The following is a 20567-nucleotide window of genomic DNA, read 5'->3' as shown; positions in this document are numbered from 1 at the left end:
TTTACAAATCCCACTGCCCAGTACAAGCTGTATAATGGACCAATCCGGGATGCCTGTTGCTGGCTGGGTTCCAGGCAGAGTGTTGAGGGTTATCTGGAATTTGTCGTGATACTGGGATCCATGGTTACTGGGTACAGTCCTGTGGTGGCTGCAGTGCCACAGAGGGGCTGTGATCCTCTGTGGAGCTGGGCTCTGGGCTGACCCTTGGGAACCTGGGCAAGGTGGTGGTGGAGCTGCTGCCCTGTGACCTGAGTCCACAGCTCACTTTCCACAGCCTCAAGGGGGCGACACTGGTGCGTCCACATCTCATCAGCTTACTGGTGAGTCTCCTGGTTTTTTTTTTTTTTTTTTTGAGATGGAGTCTCGCTCTGTCGCCCAGGCTGGAGTGCAGTGGTGCGATCTTGGCTCACTGCAACCTCTGTCTCCTGGGTTCAAGTGATTCTCCTGCCTCAGCCTCCCAAGTAGTTGGGACTACAGACATGTGCCACCACGCCAGGCTAATGTTTTGTATTTTCAATAGAGACGGGGTTTCACCTTGATAGCCAGGATGGTCTTGATCTCCTAACCTTGTGATCCGCCCACCTCGGCCTCCCAAAGTGCTGAATTACAGACGTGAGTCACCATGTCTGGTCATGTCTCCTGTTTTTATTGAGACTTGTTCAGTCTGTTAGGAGTCAACTTTATGGAAGACATGAAAAGCAGCTGGCGGAAGCCGTGGCTGCTCAGATTGAGGAGAAATGCCAACTCTCGCCAAGCTCAAGTGCTGCCAAAAAAGAGTATGCAGAGAGGGAGGCATCTTTGGAGAATGCCAGGCTAGAGAAGGCATCTTTAAAAATACCCAGCCTTGGCTGGGCGCAGTGGCTCACACCTGTAATCCCAGCCCTTTGGGAGGCTGAGGCAGGTGGATCAGGAGGTCAGGAGTTCAAGACCAGCCTGGCCAAGATAGTAGAAACACTGTTTCTACTAAAAATACAAAAATTAGCCAGGCATGGTGGCGGGTGCCTGTAATCCTAGCTACTCGGGAGGCTGAGGCAGAGAATTGCTTGAACCCGGGAGGCAGAGGTTGCAGTGAGCTGAGCTGAGATCACACCACCGCACTCCAGCCTGGGCGACAGAGTGAGACTGTCTCAAAAACAAACAAACAAACAAACAAACCAGCCTTACAGATGCTTACAGAAAGATGAAGAGGATCAACTCGATGCTGATGGAAGACTTAACTTCCCTGTCAAGAACTGCAAGAGGAGAGGTTCAAAAACTCTAAACAAGAAGAGGCAATGGAGGAGATGCTAAAAACGCTGGAGTCCCTGAAAGAGGTCATAAGAGTCACTCCATCCCAAGGACCTTTTCCAAACCTGCCCAGAGGCAAAGAGCTGAGCCTTGCTGGTCCCGTCCCCATCAGCAGGCCTGAGCTTAGAGCAGTGCTATTCCCTCCCCTCCATTCAGGCCTCCTGAGCTTCCAGGCTGTGTTCACCCACTTCGACTGCATCTGAGGGTCATTGAGGCCAGCAGATCCCAGATCCCAGATCGGGGAGGCACTTCTCCCTGGGCTGGAGTCCCTTCACCTCCACCAAATACAGCAGTCAGCTCTTTCATGACTGAATCCTCCAAGTCTAAAAAGTGGACTTCCTGGAACACACCAAGAAATGAGGGACTTTTGCTTCACAGAAAGTTTGGATTCTCTTTCATTAGCAATGAAAAAAAAAAAAATGCTGTCCTTGAGAGCCTAAAGAGGCTAATCTTTTGGGTTTTTGTTTTGTTTTGTTTTACAGGGTCCCACTCTGTTGCCCAGGCTGGAGTATGTCTTGGGTGCACTTAGCTAGAGCCAGTTTCAGGGGCAGTAAAGGAATTTACCAAGACAGTTGTGGGTAAAGAAAGGCAAGTTTAATAGAGAAAGTAGGAAAATACATTGCAAGTGCAACGGGCAGCACAGCAGAGAAGGAGCTGTCTGCCAAGAGGTGGGGGCTGGACGGAAACTTTATAGGGTCATGGGGGAGGTCATTGTGCCCCTGAGTTGTTTTGTGATTAGCTGTTTCTCAGAACAATTGTTGCGTCTTCCCCCACCTGGGGCCCCTTCCTTTTTGTTGTTTACTTATCTTAGCAGGACACCATGGAGGGCACCCAGCATTTCCGTTCCCAAGCCCACCATGTGTCTGGCCACCACTGTACTTTTTTTCTTTTTTTTTTGGGACGGAGTCTCACTGTGTTGCCCAGGATGGAATGTAGTGGCTCAATCTCGGCTCACTGCAACTTCTGCCTCCCAGGTTCAAGAGATTCTCCTGCCTCAGCCTCCCGAGGAGCTGAAGTTACAGGTGTGTGCCACCATGGCTGGCTATTTTTTTTTTTTTTTTTTTTTTTTTTGAGACGGAGTCTCGCTCTGTCACCCAGGCTGGAGTGCAGTGGCCGGATCTCAGCTCACTGCAAGCTCCACCTCCCGGGTTCACGCCATTCTCCTGCCTCAGCCTCCCGAGTAGCTGGGACTACAGGCGCCCGCCACCTCGCCCGGCTAGTTTTTTGTATTTTTAAGTAGAGACGGGGTTTCACCATTTTAGCCAGGATGGTCTCGATCTCCTGACCTCGTGATCCGCCCATCTCGGCCTCCCAAAGTGCTGGGATTACAGGCTTGAGCCACCGCCAATTTTTTTGTATTTTTAGTAAAGATGGGGGTTTCACTGTGTTGGTCAGGCTGGTCTTGAACTCCTGACCTCAGGTGATCTGCCCACCTAGGTCTCCCAAAGTGCTGGGATACAGGTGTGAGCCACTCTGCCTGGCCTTCTTTTTTTTTTTTTTTTTTTGAGACAGGGTTCTATCACCCAGGCTGGAGTGCAGTGGTGTGATTATGGATCACTGCAGCCTTGACCTCCTTGGCTCAAGCGATCCTCCTGCCTCAGCCCCCCCAAGTAGCTGGGCCTACAGGTGTGCACCACCACAACTGGCTAATTTTTGTATTTTTTATAGCGATGGGGTTTCACTATGTTGCCCAGACTGGTCTCAAACTCCTGACCTCAAGCAATCTGCCTGCCTCAGCTTCCCAAAGTGCTGGGATTACAGGCACGAGTCACAGTGTCACCTGAGAGGAGACTTGAGACTGGGACCTTTTATCACCAGAGTAGAAATACCAAGTGCTCAGGAGGACGTGAGGTAGAGGACGCAGAGGAGTGAACACAGCTGCCCCGACAGGTCATGGGGGAGTGATGCTATGCAAGGAGAAAATACGCTCAAGGTCTGGGTGGATTCCAGGGGTTGAATTCAATGGTCCTTTCAGAGGCCAGAGCTGTCCCTGGGTCTCCTAGTATCAACAACATCCCAAACTCTCAAGTGTGACCACCCCAACTCGGTGTCCACACGTCAGGGCTTCAGCTGTGCAGAATCCCCTTAATGCAGTCTCCAATATACATAGGTACCTGTATATGTCACGTGCTGTATATAACGTTACATACTGGCAAAAGATTCAGTCCTTGACCAAGCTCTCACAAGGCTCTCCTGAGCCCTCTTATCAACTGGGCCTCTTCCTTGGCATATAACATCCACAGACTCAGCACAAATGATTTTCTCCACCTCTCCCCCCACATTCAATGGCTTGAATGAGGCCAGGCACACAGGTTCACACCTGGGAGGCACTTTGGGAGGCCGAGGCAGGCGGATCACATGAGGCCAGGAGTTCGAGACCAGCCTGGGCAACATGGTGAAACCCTGTCTCTACTAAAAATACAAAAATTAGCTGGGCGTGGTGGCACATGCCTATAATCACAGCTGAGATTTCAGGAGGCTGTGGCACAAGAATCACTTGAACTTGGGGGTCAGAGGTTGCAGTGAGCAGAGATTGAGCCACTGTACTACAGCCTGGGCAACAGAGCAGCGATACTCCATCTCAAAAATAATAATAGTAATGAAGTGTGTCCAATTTACTGATTTTGAACTTTAAGCAAGACTTTGTCTCAAAAAAAAAAAAAAATTGTGGGATATGCTGGGCACGGTGGCTCACCCCAGCACTTTACGAGGCTGAGGTGGGTGGACCACTTGAAGTCTGGAGTTCAAGACCAACCTGGCCAACATGGTGAAACCCCGTCTCTACTAAAAATATTTAAAAAAAAAAAAAAAAAAACAGGTGTGGAGATCCCAGCTACTCAGGAGGCTGGGGCAGAAGAATCGCTTGAACTCGGGAGGCAGAGGTGGCAGTCAGCCGAGATCACACCACTGCACTCTAGCCTGGGCAAGAAGCGCAAAACTTTGTGTCAAAAAAAAAAACCAGGATCATCCCAATAGATGCAAAAAATCATTTGAAAAAGTTCAATACCACTTGATGAAACACTCAATAAATAATGAACAGAAGGGAACTCCTTCAAACTGAATTAAGGCATTTATTAAAAACCTGCAGCTAACATCATACTTGATCAGGAGACTGAATGCTTTCTCCATCAGATTAGATAAAAATATTGTCGTATCACAGGGCTGTCCTTAAGTCAAAAGGAATCATCCAAATAATACTCAGAAATAACAACAAAGACTATAAAGGGCAAAAAATGAGAATGAGTCACATGAGACAATACTCTACGGTAAACTTTACATACTTATAAATTGATACCAAGTCCTTATTAGCAAAGAAAATGGAGTAAACATTGAATCATGCCAAAAAGAATAGTTTTCCCCATAAAAAAGAGGCGTTTTTCCCCAGAAGAAAGGCAAGTGGAATACATATGATGGGTGAGGAATATGCAGAACCTGCCTCATAACACCAGTAAGAAATCTCTATTAATAAAGACTCATGGGCCAGGCGCAGTGGCTCACTCCTGTAATCCTAGCACTTTGGGAGGCCAAGGCAGGGTGCATCACAAGGTCAGGAAATCAACACCATCCTGGCCAATACAATGAAACCCTGTCTCTACTAAAATACAAAAAATTAGCCAGGTATGTCGGCGTGCGCCTGTAATCCCAGCTACTCGGGAGTCTGAGGCATGGGAATTACTTGAACCCAGGAGGTGGAGGTTGCAGTGAGCCAAGATTACGCCAGTACACTTCAGCCTGGCAACAGAGCAAGACTCCGTCTCGAAAACAAACAAACAAAAAAAAGACTCATTTTGTAGTGGCTCATGAATCACAGAACAATTAAACACTACATAAAAATTAAATCTGCTTACATATTAGAAATAAATTTCAATTCACCCACAGATCCAACACTCTTTAAAATGGATAGAAAAAGAAAACGAAAACTAAAATGGATAGAAAAAAATTTTATTAATTGACTTAAGATAAAAACACTTCCTATTAAACCTCAGGTACCACTGCTTAAAGAGTATCTGTGGAATTCTCAGGTTACCTTGCAAAAGTGGAAACCCATAATCCAAAGAATGAGCCACAGGGGACGGGTACGGTGTCTCATGCCTATAATCTCAGTACTTTGGGAGGCCGAAGAGGGTGGATTACTTGAGGTCAGGAGTTCAAGACCAGCCTGGCCAGCGTGGAAAAACCCTGTCTCTACAAAAATACCAAAAAATTGGCTGGGCATGATGGCATGCGCCTGTAATCCCAGATGCTTCGGAGACTGAAGCAGAATTGCTTGAACCCAGAAGTCAGAGGCTACAGTGAGCCAAGATCGTGCCACTGCACTCTAGCCTAGGCAACAGAGCGAGACTGTGTCTCGGGGGGAAAAAAAAAAGGCTGGGCGCGGTGGTTCACACCTGTAATCTCAACACTTTGGGAGGCCGAGGACGGCGGATCACGAGGTCAGGAGTCCGAGACCAGCCTGAACAACATGGCAAAACCCCATCTCTACTAAAAATACAAAAAAATTAGCCAGGCGTGGTGGCATGCACTTGTAATCCCAACTACTCAGAGACTGAGGCAGAACTGCTTGAACCCAGGAGGCAGAGGTTGCAGTGAGCCAAGATTGTGCCGCTGCACTCCAGCCTGGGCAACAGAGCAAGACTCCATCTCGAAAAATAAAAAATAAAAGGAAAAAGAATGAGCCACCGATAAATGCTATATAACTTTGTATAATAACTCATTCATGATTAAGTTTTTGAGCATTATATAATTATTAATTTGCATCAGGCTTTCAAAACTACTTACATTTATAGGATTTCTTTCAAGTGGGTGTTCTCACAATTTTTTAGACAGGGTCTTGCTGTCGCCCAGGCTGGAGTCCAGTGGTGCAGTCTCCAGTCACTGCAACCTCGACCTTCCAAGCTCAAGCAATTCTCCCACCTTAGCTTCCTAAGTAGCTGGGACTACAGGCAAACACCATCATCCCTGGCTAACTTTTGTATTTTTTTGTATACATGGGGTTTCTCCATGTTGCCAGGCTGGTCTCGAATACCTGGCGTCAAGCAATCCACCCACCCTAACCTCCCAAAGTGCTGGGATTACAGGCGAGAGCCACTGTGCACAGCCCATGTGAATTTTAATAATTGTTAAAATTGAAGTTTCCTGTATTTTCCAAACTCCTAACATTTCCATCCAGTGTGTATTCTTCGATTCGTATCATCCATCTCCACTGTGCACTGACATGTGTCTTTGAATGGAGATGATAGCGATGAGAGTTTCCCCATATTCTGTATATTTCTACAATTTTTCTCCAGTATTAGTCCTTTTATGGCTCTGAATAGAACTGGGATATCTGAATAGAACTGGGATATCTGAGGCTCTGAATAGAACTGGGATATCTGAGGTCTCAAACTCCTGGGCTCAGGTGATCCACCTACCTCCTGCCAAAGCACGGCCTGTGCCCAGCCAAATGAGTTCTTTCATGAAGCCTAAGGTAATTTGAAAAAGTAAAGACTTTACCACACTGTTTACAGTCAAAGGGCTTTTCTCCAGTGTGAATCATTTCATGTCTTCGTAGGGAACTGCACGACCCAAAGGCTTTACCACACCTTTTACATTCATATGGCTTTTCTCCACTATGAGTTTTTTTATGTCTTCGAAAACAACTGGGATAATTGAAGGTTTTACCACATTTATTACATTCATAAGGTCTTTCTCCAGTGTGCGCCCTTTCATGTTCTCGAAGGGATGTGGGGCATCTAAAGACTTTGGCACATTTCTGACATTTGTAGAGTTTCCCTCCACCATGGGTTCTTTTATGTCTGTGAAGGGAACTGGAGCAACTGAATTTTTTCCCACATTCCTGACATTGGTGGGGTTTCTCCAGCGCGTGCGATCTGATTTCATGTGTCCGAAGGTAACCTGCGGAAATGAAGGCTTTACCACATTGTTTACATTTGTAAGGTTTTTCTCCAGTGTGAGTTCTAACATGAATTTGAAATAAACTGGGATAATCGATAGGTTTTCCACAGTATTTACATTCATAGCGTTTTGCTCCAGTATGCATTTTGCCATGTTTTCGAAAGAAACTGGAAACGGTGAAGGCTCTCACTATTTCCCTGCATTTATAGGACCTCTTTCCAGTGTGAGTTCTTTGATGGATTTGAAATAAATCAGGAGAATTAAAGGCTTTCCCGCACACCCTGCATTCATAAGGTCTCTTTTGAGTTGGTGTTACTGTGCGCTGTGCACCACTACTGGGAGAGACGGAGGCTTTCCCACGTTGTTTCTGTTTACGGGGCTTCTCTCCCCATTCCCCACCACACTCGGATCTTGTGTGTCCAGCATGAGCTCTCATGTGCCTGTCCAGGAATGAATGACGGAGGAAGACTTTCCCACACACGCTGCATTTGCATGGTTTCACTCCAGTATGACTTTTCTTGTTCAGGTGACAATCAGGAATCTGCCTGAAGGTTTCTCTGTGTTCACTCCCTTCTTTACGTCCACAGAGTCTCTCCACCAGACTTCTATGACAAATGACAAGCGCATGGTTTATTCACGCTTTTCTATTAATGGACATGTCTTAAGACTTATGCTGCTACCAAAATCAGGAACAGTGGAGGTTTTCTGCCAGGTCAGAATTATTAGAAAGGAAGTGTATTGATGATTCTGCTACCCAGCTCCCCATGGCTATTATCCAAACAGTGACATCCATGTCACAGATTCTTAGTACCCTGTCCAGACACTCAATATCTATATTACATGGAAGGATAGATTTTTGGTGGCAATCTTCTAATAATCAGTTAAAAATCTAACATTGTACTTATTTGTCTCGTATTTTTTTTTTTATTTTCCTGACGTGCTAAGATTCCCTCAAGAGAATCTTTATTACATTCTTCCTCTTGTGAGTACAGATTACCTTAGCTTAATCCCCAGATTTTGGTACAGATTCTCAGTGTCCTGGTCTTTCCATTGGATTCCTAAAATGTAGACCCAGAGAAATCATCAGGAATTACTTAAAACTACAGAAAAATCACTAGGTTCTAAGTTCATTAAACACTGCCACAATACCTGATGTTTTTTTTTTTTTTGAAACAAAGTCTCACTCTGCCACCCAGGCTGGAGTGCAGTGACACAATCTTTGCTCACTGCAGCCTCCACCTCCTGAGTGCTAGTGATTCTCCTTCCTCAGCCTCCCGAGTAGCTGGGATTACAGCTATGCACTGCCACACGCAGCTACTTTTGTATTTTTAGTAGAGACGAGGTTTCGCCACGTTGACCAGGCTGGTCCCAAACTCCTGACCTCAGGTGATCCACCTGTCTCAGCCTCCCAAAGTGCTGGGATTATAGGCATGAGCCACCACAATTGCCCACCCCCCACCATTGTGTTTTTTTTTTTTTTTTTTTAAAGAGACAGGGTCTCATCATGTTGCCCAAGATGGTCTCAAACTCCTGGACTCAAGCAATCCTCCCACCGTGGCTTCCCAAAACACTAGGATTACAGGGGTAAGCCACTGTACCTGGCCCACGATGCCCGATTTATTCACCAACATATTCTCTTTCCACATTCCAAATTGTGCAACCACACTGGTGACCAAAGCACACTTGTCTTCTAATTGACTAAGGAAGGAAATGTTGCCCTCCTTACCGACAGAGGCCAGGTTCCTGAAGGTTTCCAGCATCACATCTCTGTAGAGATTCTTCTGGGAAGGACTCAGCAAAGCCCACTCCTCCTGGGTGAAGTTCACAGCCACATCCTCAAAGGCCACTGAGTCCTGAAACATCCCACAGGGGTGGAGGAGGAGGGGTGAGACTCAGCACTGGGGATCTCTACCCAATACGTGAGTGATCCCATGACGCCGGGTTCTCCACTCACTCACTCCATGACTGAGTCATCAGCCTCCTGCTCTCTATCTACATGCGCTTCCTCCCTCACAGCAGTTCCGGTGTGAGAACTGACCTACTCAGAGAGCCAGCCGCAGAGGAGGAACACCCTCTCCGTGGTGGGTCCAGGGAGTCAGTTGTGCTGCTGCGTTGCCCCGAATGCTCTTTGCAGAGAGGATCTCTCCGTCACAACAAACTGCCGCCACCTGGTGCGCAGACAGCACTCCTTTCAGCAGTCCTGAGTCTGGGTCTCCTTAGAAAGGCCTGTTCACCAAGTTCGACCTTTGCTACCATCAGGGGGAACTTAGACTACAAGAGGGATCCCATCAACCTAAGTGACAAAGTGGCTCACTGTGGCTAAACGGTTTACTATTGACAAACAGGATGGTACTGACTGAACTGTTTTCCTTCTGAAAGCCTACTCTTTTGCTCCAAACTAGCAGCGGTGCCTAGGAGACTAGCCCCCAAAAAACACTCTGGGCACTGAGTCTTGAATGAGCTTTCCTAGTAGGCATATGTCACACTTGTTGTCACAACTTGTCCACTGGGGAATTGAGCTCATCCCATGTGGTTATACCAAGAGAGAATATTCTGAAGGTTGCAAGCAGTTTACTCTAGACCAAATTTAATCAAGTAGTAAATAAGACTCATAATCAATATTTAATCGTCCTCATGGAAGAATTTTTAAATTTCTATCAAAGCAGAATGGAGTAAGTGGAAAGATGACACGTGTTCCTAGAAAAACCTCAATAAGATGTCCCTTTTTCCAAATGATATCCTTATAAAATTTCATAAATACCCAATACAGCTGGGCATGGTGACTCACACCTGTAATCCCAGCACTTTGGGAGGCCGAGGCGGGTGGATTACTTGAGGACAGGAGTTTGAGACCAGCCTGGCCAACATGGTGAAACCCCATCTCTACTAAAAATACAAAAAATTAGCCAGACCTGATGGCACATGCCTGTAGTCCCAGCTACTTGGGAGGCTGAGGCAGAAGAATCACTTGAACCCAGGAAGTGGAGATTGCAGTGAGCCGAGATCATGCTACTGCACTCCAGCCTGGGCAACAGAGCGAGACTCTGTCTCAAAAAAAAAAAAAAAAAAAAAAAAAATCCTCAAAACAGACATTTTAGGTCAACAAAAGCTACTTTTCCAAACCTCCCACTACCTGGTGTGCAGGAATTAACATCTAATAATTGCCAAAGCCTCCTGAATAGCTGGTGGATGGCTTGCCTAACACACACCAAGGATTTCCAAACCATCACATTCAGGACAGCATACTATTAGCAGGGAGATAAACAAATAGATCAAAGGAAAAGAAGAGAGTCTTCAATGGGCCAGTATTCATATGAAAACTTAGTTAATAATAGAGCAGACATTGTAGAGTAGTGGGGCAGAACACTTGAGGTCAGGAGTTAAAGGCCAGCCCGGCCTACATGGTGAAAACCAGTCTCTATTAAAAATACAAAAATTAGCCAGGTGTGGTGGGCCTGGGCAAAAGAGCAAGACTCCACCTCAAAAAACAAAAAAAGTAAAAGTTATGGCCATCTCCAGAAAAAACATTTTTAAAACATTAGCAGGGTATGTTAGCAGGTGCCTGTGGTCCTAGCTACTTGGGAAGCTAAGGCAGGAGGATTGCTTGAGCCCAGGAATTCAAGGCTGCAGTGAGCTAGGATTCTGTTGCTGCACTCCAGCCTGGGTGACAGAGTGAGACTTTGTCTCCAAATAAATAAATAAATAAATAAATATTGATATAATATTTTTTTTGAGATAGGATCTCACTCTGTTGTCCAGACTAGAGTGCAGTGGTACAATCATGGCCCCTGCAGTCTTAACCTTCCAGGCTCAAGCGATCCTCCCACTTCGTCCCCTACTACCACCACACCCAGCTAATTTTTGTATTTTTTGTAGAGATAGGATCTCCCTGTGTTGCCCAGGCTCCTCTCAAACTCCTAGGCTAAAGCAATCTGCCCACCTTTGCCTCTGAAAGTGCTGGGACTACACACACAAGCCACTGTGCCCGGCCTATTATCTTTTTTTTTTTTTTGAGACGGAGTCTTGCTCTGTTGCCCAGGCTGGAGTGCAGTGGCGGGATCTCGGCTCACTGCAAGCTCCGCCTCCCGGGTTCACGCCATTCTCCTGCCTCAGCCTCCCGAGTAGCTGGGACTACAGGCGCCCGCCACCTCGCCCGGCTAGTTTTTTGTATTTTTTAGTAGAGACGGGGTTTCACCGTGTTAGCCAGGATGGTCTTGATCTCCTGACCTCGTGATCCGCCCGTCTCGGCCTCCCAAAGTGCTGGGATTACAGGCTTGAGCCACCGCGCCCGGCCGGAGCCTATTATCTTTAAATGAGGCTAAGTCATAGGTCAATAGAATGCTTCCCCTCACCTCAACCCTTACACTCACAACAGCAGCAGCAGAATACATACATACAGCAGAGCACAAAAAACTAGACAACCGTACAACTCAGGCTTAGTTTCAGAAGTCCTTCAGAGTACTTCAGCAAATTAGATAATTGATTACGTGGACGAATGTCTACACATACACAATATACCAAGACTGAGTCATGAAAAAACAAAAAGTCTGAATAGAGCTGTAGTAATAGGAGATTGACATAGTAATAAATTTAAAAAAAAAAAAAAAAAAAAAACAGCTGGGCACGGGGGCTCATGCCTGTAATTCCAGCACTTTGGGAGGCCAAGGCGGGTGGATCCCCTTAAGTCAGGAGTTCGAGGCCAGCCTGGCCAACATGGTGAAACTCCGTCTCTACTAAAAATACAAAAAAGTACCTTGGCGTGGTGGCAGGCGCGTGTAATCCTAGCTACTTGGGAGGCAGAGGCAAGAGAATCACATGAACCTGGGAGGCGCAGCTTGTAGTGAGCCAAGATTACGCCATTACACTCCAGCCTGGGCAACAAGAGTGAAACTCCGTCTCAAAAAAATAACATAAATTAAGAAAATTAGGCCGGGCGCGGTGGCTGGCCGGGCGCGGTGGCTCAAGCCTGTAATCCCAGCACTTCGGGAGGCCGAGACGGGCGGATCACGAGGTCGGGAGATCGAGACCATCCTGGCTAACACGGTGAAACCCCGTCTCTACTAAAAAAATACACAAAACTAGCCGGGAGAGGTGGCGGGCGCCGGTAGTCCCAGCTACTCGGGAGGCTGAGGCAGGAGAATGGCGTGAACCCGGGAGGCGGAGCTTGCAGTGAGCTGAGATCCGGCCACTGCACTCCAGCCTGGGAGACAGAGCGAGACTCCATCTCAAAAAAAAAAAAAAAAAAGAAAAGAAAATTAATAAATTGGCCGGGCGCAGTGGCTCACGCCTGTAATCCCAGCACTTTGGGAGGCAGAGGCGGGCAGATCATGAGGTCAGGAGTTCGAGACCACCCTGGCTAACACAGTGAAACCCCGTCTCTACTAAAAATACAAAAAATTAGCCAGGCATGGCGGCAGGCGCCTGTAGTCCCAGCTACTCGGGAGGCTGAGGCAGGAGAATGGCATGAACCTGGGAGGCGGAGGTTGCAGTGAGCCGAGATCACGCCACTGCACTCCTGCATGGGTGACAGAGCGAGACTCTGTCTCAAAAAAATAATAATAATAGGCTAGGCGTGATGGCTCACACCTATAATCCCAGCACTTTGGGAGGCTGAGGCAGGCGGATCACGAGGTCAGGAGTTCAGGACCAGCCTGACCAACATGGTGAAACCCTGTCTCTACTAAAAATACAAAAATTAGCTGGGTATGGTGGTGCATGCCTGTAATCCCAGCTACTCAGGAGGCTGAGGCAGGAGAATCGCTTGAACCCAGGAGGCAGAGGTTGCAGTCAGCCAAGATCATACCACCTATACTCCAGCCTGGGCAAAAGAGCAAGACTCCATCTCAAAAATAATAATAATAATTTTAAAAACCTCAACAAATACAAAACCCAGAACACCAAAGAGTTTCACTGCTGAAATCCACCAAATATTTAAAAAAGAATTGCTATCAATCCTCCTCAAATTCTTCCAAAACTGAAGAGGAAACATTTCCAAACTCCCTCTATGAAGTCAAAATTATGCTGACACTACAAAAAAGAAAACCACAAATGTCCTTTACGAATATAAATGCAAAAAATCCTCAATAAATGCTAGCAAATCATACCTGCCATATTTAAAGGATTATATGGCATGATCAAGAGAGATTTATCCAGAAAATGCAAGGATGGTTCAATGTATGAAAAACAATGGGGCCAGGTGCAGTGGCTCACGCCTGTAATCCCAGCACTTTGGGAGGTCCAGGTGGGTAGATCACTTGAGGTCAGAAGTTCAAGACCAGCCTGACCAGCATGGTGAAACCCCATCTCTACTAAAAATACAAAATTAGCCAGGTGTGGTAACCCATGCCTGTAGTCCCAGCTACTCGAGAGGCTGAGGCAGGAGAATCACTTGAACCCAGGAGGCAGAGGTTGCAGTGAGCCGAGATCACACCATTGTACTCCAGTCTGGGCAACAGAGGGAGACTGTCTCAAGACCAAAAAAGTCAGTTGCATTTATATGCACCATAAATGAATAATGAGAAAAAGAAATTAAGAAAACAATACCACAAACAATAGCACCAAAAAGAATTGAATAGGCCGGGCGCAGTGACTCCCATCTGTAATCCCAGCACTTTGGGAGGCCAAGACGGGTGGATCACAAGGTTAGGAGTTCAAGACCAGCCTGGCCAAGATGGTGAAACCCCATCTCTACTAAAAATACAAAAATCAGTCGGGCGCGGTGGCAGGCACCTGAAATCCCAACTACTTGGGAGGCTGAGGCAGGAGAATCACTTGAATTCGGGCAGCAGAGGTTGCAGTGAGTTGAGATCACACCATTGCATTCCAGCCTGGGTGACAGACTCCGTCTCAAAAAAAAAAAAAAAAAAAGAATTGAACACTTAGGAATTACAAACCAAGAAGTCAAAAGACTGTTTGTACACTGAAAATAACAAAATGTTGCTAAATGAAATTAAAGACATGAATTGAAAAATATCTTGTGTTCATGTGTTCAAAGACTTTACATTATTTGGCTGGGTGTGGTGGCTCATGTCTGCAATCCTAGCACTTCGGGAGGCCGATGTGGGAGGATTACAAAGTCAGGAGGTCGAGACCAGTCTGGTTAACATGGTGAAACCCCGTCTCTACTGAAAATACAAAAATTAGCCAGGTGTGGTGGCGTGTGCCTATAATCCCAGCTGCTCTGGAGACTAAGACAGGAGAATTGCTTGAACCCAGGAGGTGGAGGTTGCAGTGAGCCAAGATCATGGCACTGAACCCCAGCCTAGGGGACAGAGCAAGACTCCATCTCAAACAAAACAAAACAAAACAAAAAACAAAAAACGCCAGGCACAGGCAAATCACCTAAGGTCAGGAGTTTGAGACCAGCCTGGCCAACATGGTAAAATCCCATCTCTAATAAAAATACACAAAAAAATTAGGCGTGGTGGCATGCACTTGTAGTCCCAGCTACTCGGGAGGCTGAGGCAGGAGAATCGCTTGAACCCAGGAGGCAGAACCCAGGAGGCTATAGTGAGCCAAGACTGTGCCACTGCATTCCAGTCTAGGCAATAGAGCGAGACTCTGTGTCAAAGAAAAAAGAGACTCTACATTATTTGGAAGGTAATACTACCCAAAATTATCTGCAAATTCCATACAATCCCTATCAAAATCTCGTGTCTGTTTTTTGTTTTTTTTTCAGAAATAAAAATACCAGCCAGTCACAGTGGCTCACGCCTGTAATCCCAACACTTTGAGAGGTCGAAGTGGGAGGATCGCCTGAGCTCAGGAGTTTCAGACTGGCCTAGCCAACATGTTGAAACCCCGTGTCTACTAAAAATACAAAAAATTAGTTGGGCGTGGTGGCAGGTGCCTGTAATCCCAGGCACTTGGGAGGCTGAGGCAGGAGAATCGCCTGAACCCGGGGAGCAGAGGTTGTAGAGAGCCAAGATCACGCCACTGCACTCCAGTCTGGGCAACAGAGTGAGACTGTCTCAAAAAAAAATAATTAATTAAATAAAATGTACATAGAATCTCAAAAAACCCAAAATAGCAAAAACAATAGGGCCAGGCATGGTGGCTCACACCTGTAATCCCAACACTTTGGGAGGCTGAGGCAGGTGGATCATGAGGTCAGGAGTTCGAGACCAGCCTGACCGACATTGTGAAACCCCATCTCTACTAAAGCTACAAAAAATTAGCTGGGTGTGGTAGAGGACGCCTGTAATCCCAGCTACTTAGGAGGCTGAGGCAGGAGAATCGCTTGAACCTGCGAGGCGGAGGTTGCAGTGAGCCGAGATTGTACCATTGCACTCCAGCCTGGGCAACAGGGCGAGACTCTGTCACGAAAGTAAAAAAATAAATTTATAAATATATAATCATACATATAATTTATAAATACATATATAAAATCATACATATAATTTTCATATGTACACACAAACACACTTTTTTTTAAGAGATGGGCATCTCACTATGTTGCCCAGGCTGGACTTGAACTCCTGGGCTCAATTGATCCTCCTGCCTCAGCCTCTCAAGTACCTAGAATTACAGGTGTTTGCCAGTGTTCCTGCCCTCAGTTCATCTTGAATTGCTAGTTACAAGCCGCTGAAGTAAATTTTTAGAAAATAAAGCCTACTGAAATTTTTCTTGAAGTCTGAAAATGTCTCATGAATAAAATGATTATGATGAAAAAAGTATATACTGAAAAATATCAGGCCAGGCACAGTGGTTCACACCTGTAATCACAGCACTTTGGAAGGCTGAGGCAGGTGAATCACCTGAGGTCAGGAGTTCAAGACCAGTCTGGCCAACATGGCGAAACCCTGTCTCTACTAAAAATACAAAAATTAGGCTGGGCACGGTGACTCACAACTGTAATCCCAGCACTTTAAGAGACCGAGGCGGATGGATCACCTGAGGTCAGGAGTTCAAGACCAGCATGGTCAACATGGTGAAACTCCGTCTCTACTAAAAATACAAAAAGTAGCTGGGCGCTGTGGTGCGTGCCTGTAATCCCAGCTACTCGGGAGGCTGAGGCAAGAGAATCGCTTGAGCCTGGGAGTCGGAGGTTGCAGTGAGCCGAGACTGCGCCACTGCACTCCGCCTGGGCGGCAGAGCAAAACTCCATCTCAAAAAAAAAAAAAAAAAAATTAGCCAGGGATAGTGGCAGGTACTTGTAGTCCCAGCTACTTTGTTGCTGAGGCACGAGAATCACTTGAACCAGGGAGGCAGAGGTTGCAGTGAGCTGAGATTGCACCACTGCACTCCAGCCTGGATGACAGAGCAAGACTGTCTCAAAAAAAAAAAAAAAAAAAAGGCCAGGGACAGTGGCTCACACCTGTAATCCCAGCACTTTGGGAGGCCAAGGCAGGCGGATCATCTGAGGTCAGGAGTTCAAGACCAGCCTGGCCAACATGGTGAAACCCCATCTCTACTAAAAAAAATACAAAAATTAGACGGGTGTGATGACTGGTGCCTGTAATCCCAGCTACTCAGGAGGCTGAAGCAGGAGAATCACTTGAACCTGACAGGCGGAGTTTGCAATGAGCTGAGATGGAGCCACTGCACTCCAGCAACCCCAAATTCACATTGAAATCCTAACACCCAGCCGGGCGCGGTGGCTCACGCCTGTAATCCCAGCACTTTGGGAGGCTGAGGCAGGTGGATCACGAGGTCAGGAGACAGAGACCATCCTGGCTAACATGGTGAAATCCCGTCTCTACTAAAAATACAAAAAAATTTAGCCAGGCGTGGTGACAGGCGCCTGTAGTCCCAGCTACTCGGGAGGCTGAGGCAGGAGAGTGGCGTGAATCCAGGAGGTGGAGCTTGCAGTGAGCCAAAATCGCGCCACTGCACTCCAGCCTGGGCGACTGAGCAAGACTCCGTCGCAAAAAAAAAAAAAACGAAAAAAATCCTAACACCCAAGGTGATGGTATTAATATTAGGGGGCAGCAACTCTGGGAAATAACTGTGATTACATGAGAACATGAGAGAGCCCTGTGAGTAGGAATAGTATCCTTAGGAAAAGAGACGAGTATCTATCACTTTCAGATGTCATTCAGTATTTTTTCCGTAATAAACCATTCAGTAAACAAAAGATCATATCTGACTACTTCTAGATGTTGCCAAACTTATCCCAAAGGACTCAGCATTAATCTGTCAAATCCAGATAACACAAAACAGAACAGTTATCCACCATCACAAATTCCCCAGCCTGCAAAGGAGACGAGCTGATGTGCTGGTGAATCTTTGTAAATCAGTAATTTCTGTGTATCTACCATACCTTTTTTGTTTTTGTTTTGAGACAGAGTCTCGCTCTGTCGCCCAGGCTGCAGTGCAGTGGCACCATCTCTGGCTCACTGCAAGCCCCGCCTCCCAGGTTCACGCCATTCTCCTGCCTCAGCCTCCCGAGTAGCTGGGACTACAGGGGCTCGCCACCACGCCCGGCTAGTTTTTTTGTATTTTTAGTAGAGACGGAGTTTCCCCGTGTTAGCCAGGATGGTGTCTATCTCCTGACCTCGTGATCCGCCCGCCTCTGCCTCCCAAAGTGCTGGGAGTACAGGCGTGAGCCACCTCACCCGGCCTACCATGCCTTTTTTTTGTGGGAATGTATTCATATTCTGCAGCCATAATGGAAGATTTCCTTTTTTTAAAAAAGGGTCTCACTGTGTAGTACAAGCTGGAGTGCAGTGGCGCAATCAGGGCTAAGGGCAGTTTCAACCTCCCAGGCTCAGGTGACTCTCCCACCTCAGTCTCCTGAGTAGCTGAGACTACAGGCATGCGCCACCATACCCAGCTAATTTTTGTATTTGTTATAGAAATGGGGTCTCAGGCCGGGCGCGGTGGCTCAAGCCTGTAATCCCAGCACTTTGGGAGGCCGAGACGGGCGGATCACGAGGTCAGGAGATCGAGACCATCCTGGCTAACATGGTGAAACGCCGTCTCTACTAAAACATACAAAAAACTAGCCGGGCGAGGTGGCGGGCGCCTGTAGTCCCAGCTACGCGGGAGGCTGAGCCAGGAGAATGGCGTGAACCTGGGAGGTGGAGCTTGCAGTGAGCTGAGATCTGGCCACTGCACTCTAGCCTGGGTGACAAAGCAAGACTCCGTCTCAAAAAAAAAAAAAAAAAAAAAAAAAAAAAAAAAAGAAATGGGGTCTCGCCACGTTACCCAGGCTGGTCTCAAACTTCTGGGCTCAAGAGATCTTCCCGCCCCAGCCTCCCAAAGTGCTGGAATTACAGGCGTGAGCCACCTGGGCAGGAGAATCTCTTTTGACTTCCAAAGCAGACTGGACAACATAGTGAGACCTTGTCTCTACAAAAAAAAAATAAAAATTAGCCAGGCATGGCGCATGCCTGTGGTCCCAGCTTCTTGGGAGCCTGAGGCAGGAGGATTGCTTGGGCCCCAGAGGTTGAGGCTGTAGTAAGCCATGACTGTGCCACTGCATTCCAGCCTGAGCTGCCTCAGAAGGAAGTTTCTTTCTTTTTTTTTTTTTTTTTGAGACGGAGTCTTGCTCTGTCGTCCAGGCTGGAGTGCAGTGGTGCGATCTCGGCTCACTGCAAGCTCCGCCTCGCGGGTTCACGCCATTCTCCTGCCTCAGCCTCCCGAGTAGCTGGGACTACAGGCGCCCACAACCGCGCCCGGCTAATTTTTTTTTGTATTTTTAGTAGAGACGGGGTTTCACCGTGGTCTCGATCTCCTGACCTTGTGATCCGCCCGCCTCGGCCTCCCAAAGTGCTGGGATTACAGGCGTGAGCCACCGCGCCCGGCCAGGAAGTTTCCTTCTACTGTTTCTGGCCCCACCCCACCCCCAAGGGCCAGCAGGGACTCCCTCTGGAATTTCCTAAGGAAATTTATTTTCAAAAGAAAGAACTCCTCCCTAGGAGGCTCATCAAACAATCAGGAAAGATTAACCACACCAGGACAGACTTTTCACCCGTTCTTCCCAGGGCAGCTGGAACAAATCCCTGTACGGTCCTGAAACCCAGGACCAGTAAGATAGGAGGGTGGGCTGAGGACCCAATACCCTCTGAAGTTCCCAAGAGGAGCCTCCACCCAAAGACAGTCTGACAAGGTGTCCGCGCCTAGGGAAGGTAAAAAGAGGGCAGGCACAGTGATTTTTTTAATATCGGAGTGTCTGGGGGTTATTTTCTGCTTTGCTCGCATGTGAAATGTTCACAAACGGAAAACGAACCTTTTAAGAAGTGCCATCTAGGGCTCCTTGGAAAAGATGACAATTAAAACGCTGGGCGCAGTGGCTCAAGCCTGTAATCCCAGCACTTTGGGAGACCGAGGCAGGCGGACCACCTGAGATCAGGACTTCAGCATGGCCAACGTGGTGAACCTGTCTCTACTAAAAATACAAAAGTTAGCTGGACGTGTTGGCGGGCACCTGTAATTCCAGCTACTTGAACGTGGGAGGGGGAGGTTGCAGTGAGTCGAGATTGTGCCACTGCACTCTAGCCTGGGCGACAGAGCGAGCCTCGTCTCAAAAATAATAGAAATAATGAAAATAATAATAATGTGAAGCGAATGTAGTGGAGGGAGAACTTAGGGTTGAGGAATGCGGGGAAATTTAGGGATTTACTGCAGTCCTGGGAGGAGTGAGGCTGGGGGACCCGTCGTGGGTTTGAAACCCAGTTTCCCATACCTTTGGAAGACTCCGAAGGAAACGGGGGCCGCCTAAAGGAGGCGGAACTGGGGACCCCACAGGCCACGGCTCCTCCCGCACGAACCCCACACCCGAGGCAGGATCCCCCCAAGACCCTCCTGTGGCCCCAGCACAACCTGGGGAGACGCGGCGCTGCGGGCGCGGAGCTGCCCTGAGAGGGCTCCGGGGCCGGGACATGACACCCGGGGTCCCGGCGGCTGGTCAAGCTCCACCCTGCGACCGAGGGGACCAAGGGTCGAGCTGTGCCTGGGGGACTCGGGTCCCAGACCCCACAGTCGCCGCGGGGAGCCCCGGGTCCCGCCACTGCCGGTTCCGACCAGCTCTTCCTCAGGTCTCTGGACGCCCGACTCCGCACGCTCACCATTTCCGGCTTCCGGGTTTCCTGGGTCCTCCCTGGGGCTGGAGCAGCCAGAGCAGGTCCCACAGGACAGAATCTGCGGTACCCGGGGCACCAGGGGCCTCACCGAGAAACTAAAACCCGGACCCGCGCGAAAACTGACCGCTTCCGGCTTTGGAAGTTGCCCCTCCTCTCGGCGCACCTGATTGGACAGTTTGCCCCACAGCGCCTCCGACTGGATGGCGCCCCAGGCCCCGCCCCTGGGGCTTGAGCGGCTAGGAGAAGTGATCGGAATCCTAGCTGTGTGGGGTGTGACAGACAGGTACTACCTGCAGCCCCTCGCAGGGCGGGACTATCTCTGGGACCTTAGACTTGGGCTTGCATGGAAGCAGAACTTGC

General features: G+C 48.0%; 1 protein-coding gene and 1 long non-coding RNA gene across 15 annotated transcripts; both read right to left on the bottom strand.

Annotated features, from left to right (window-relative positions):
* Positions 1-1863: 1863 nt before the first annotated feature.
* On the bottom strand, positions 1864-20334 carry ZNF101 (zinc finger protein 101). 14 transcript variants are annotated; one of them, XM_077978559.1, is made up of 6 exons: positions 20193-20334; positions 15428-15497; positions 9221-9350; positions 8909-9035; positions 8180-8240; positions 4342-7787 (listed from the first exon to the last, which is right to left on the bottom strand). In XM_077978559.1, exons 4-6 carry the CDS (start codon positions 8940-8942, stop codon positions 6695-6697), a joined length of 1188 nt encoding a protein of 395 aa, XP_077834685.1. In that variant the 5' UTR covers positions 8943-9035; positions 9221-9350; positions 15428-15497; positions 20193-20334; the 3' UTR covers positions 4342-6694. The 14 variants fall into 14 exon arrangements, 10 of the variants coding, with proteins under 10 accessions (XP_077834685.1, XP_077834688.1, XP_077834690.1 ...); XM_077978562.1 differs by having other exon boundaries at positions 9221-9408; positions 15464-15497; positions 20193-20328; XM_077978564.1 differs by having other exon boundaries at positions 15464-15497; positions 20193-20311.
* Positions 11041-11796, bottom strand: LOC144336892 (uncharacterized). The gene is made up of 2 exons (XR_013409314.1): positions 11482-11796; positions 11041-11172 (listed from the first exon to the last, which is right to left on the bottom strand). It is a non-coding gene; the product is annotated as an uncharacterized LOC144336892 (long non-coding RNA).
* Positions 20335-20567: the final 233 nt, after the last annotated feature.

Source organism: Macaca mulatta, chromosome 19 (genome assembly GCF_049350105.2).
Source record: "Macaca mulatta isolate MMU2019108-1 chromosome 19, T2T-MMU8v2.0, whole genome shotgun sequence".
NCBI classification, from domain to species: domain Eukaryota; kingdom Metazoa; phylum Chordata; class Mammalia; order Primates; family Cercopithecidae; genus Macaca; species Macaca mulatta.
The sequence above is the reverse complement of the archived record's forward strand: the minus strand, read 5'-3'. Positions and strand labels throughout refer to the sequence as shown.

Coding starts and splice junctions, on each gene's coding strand:
- ZNF101 (XM_015123406.3), bottom strand. Junction 8,241..8,908: donor CAGGAACCTGGCCTCTGTCG/GTAAGGAGGGCA, acceptor TCTACATTTTAG/GAATCCAATGGAAAGACCAG. Junction 7,788..8,179: donor AATCTGGGGATTAAGCTAAG/GTAATCTGTACT, acceptor CATTTGTCATAG/AAGTCTGGTGGAGAGACTCT.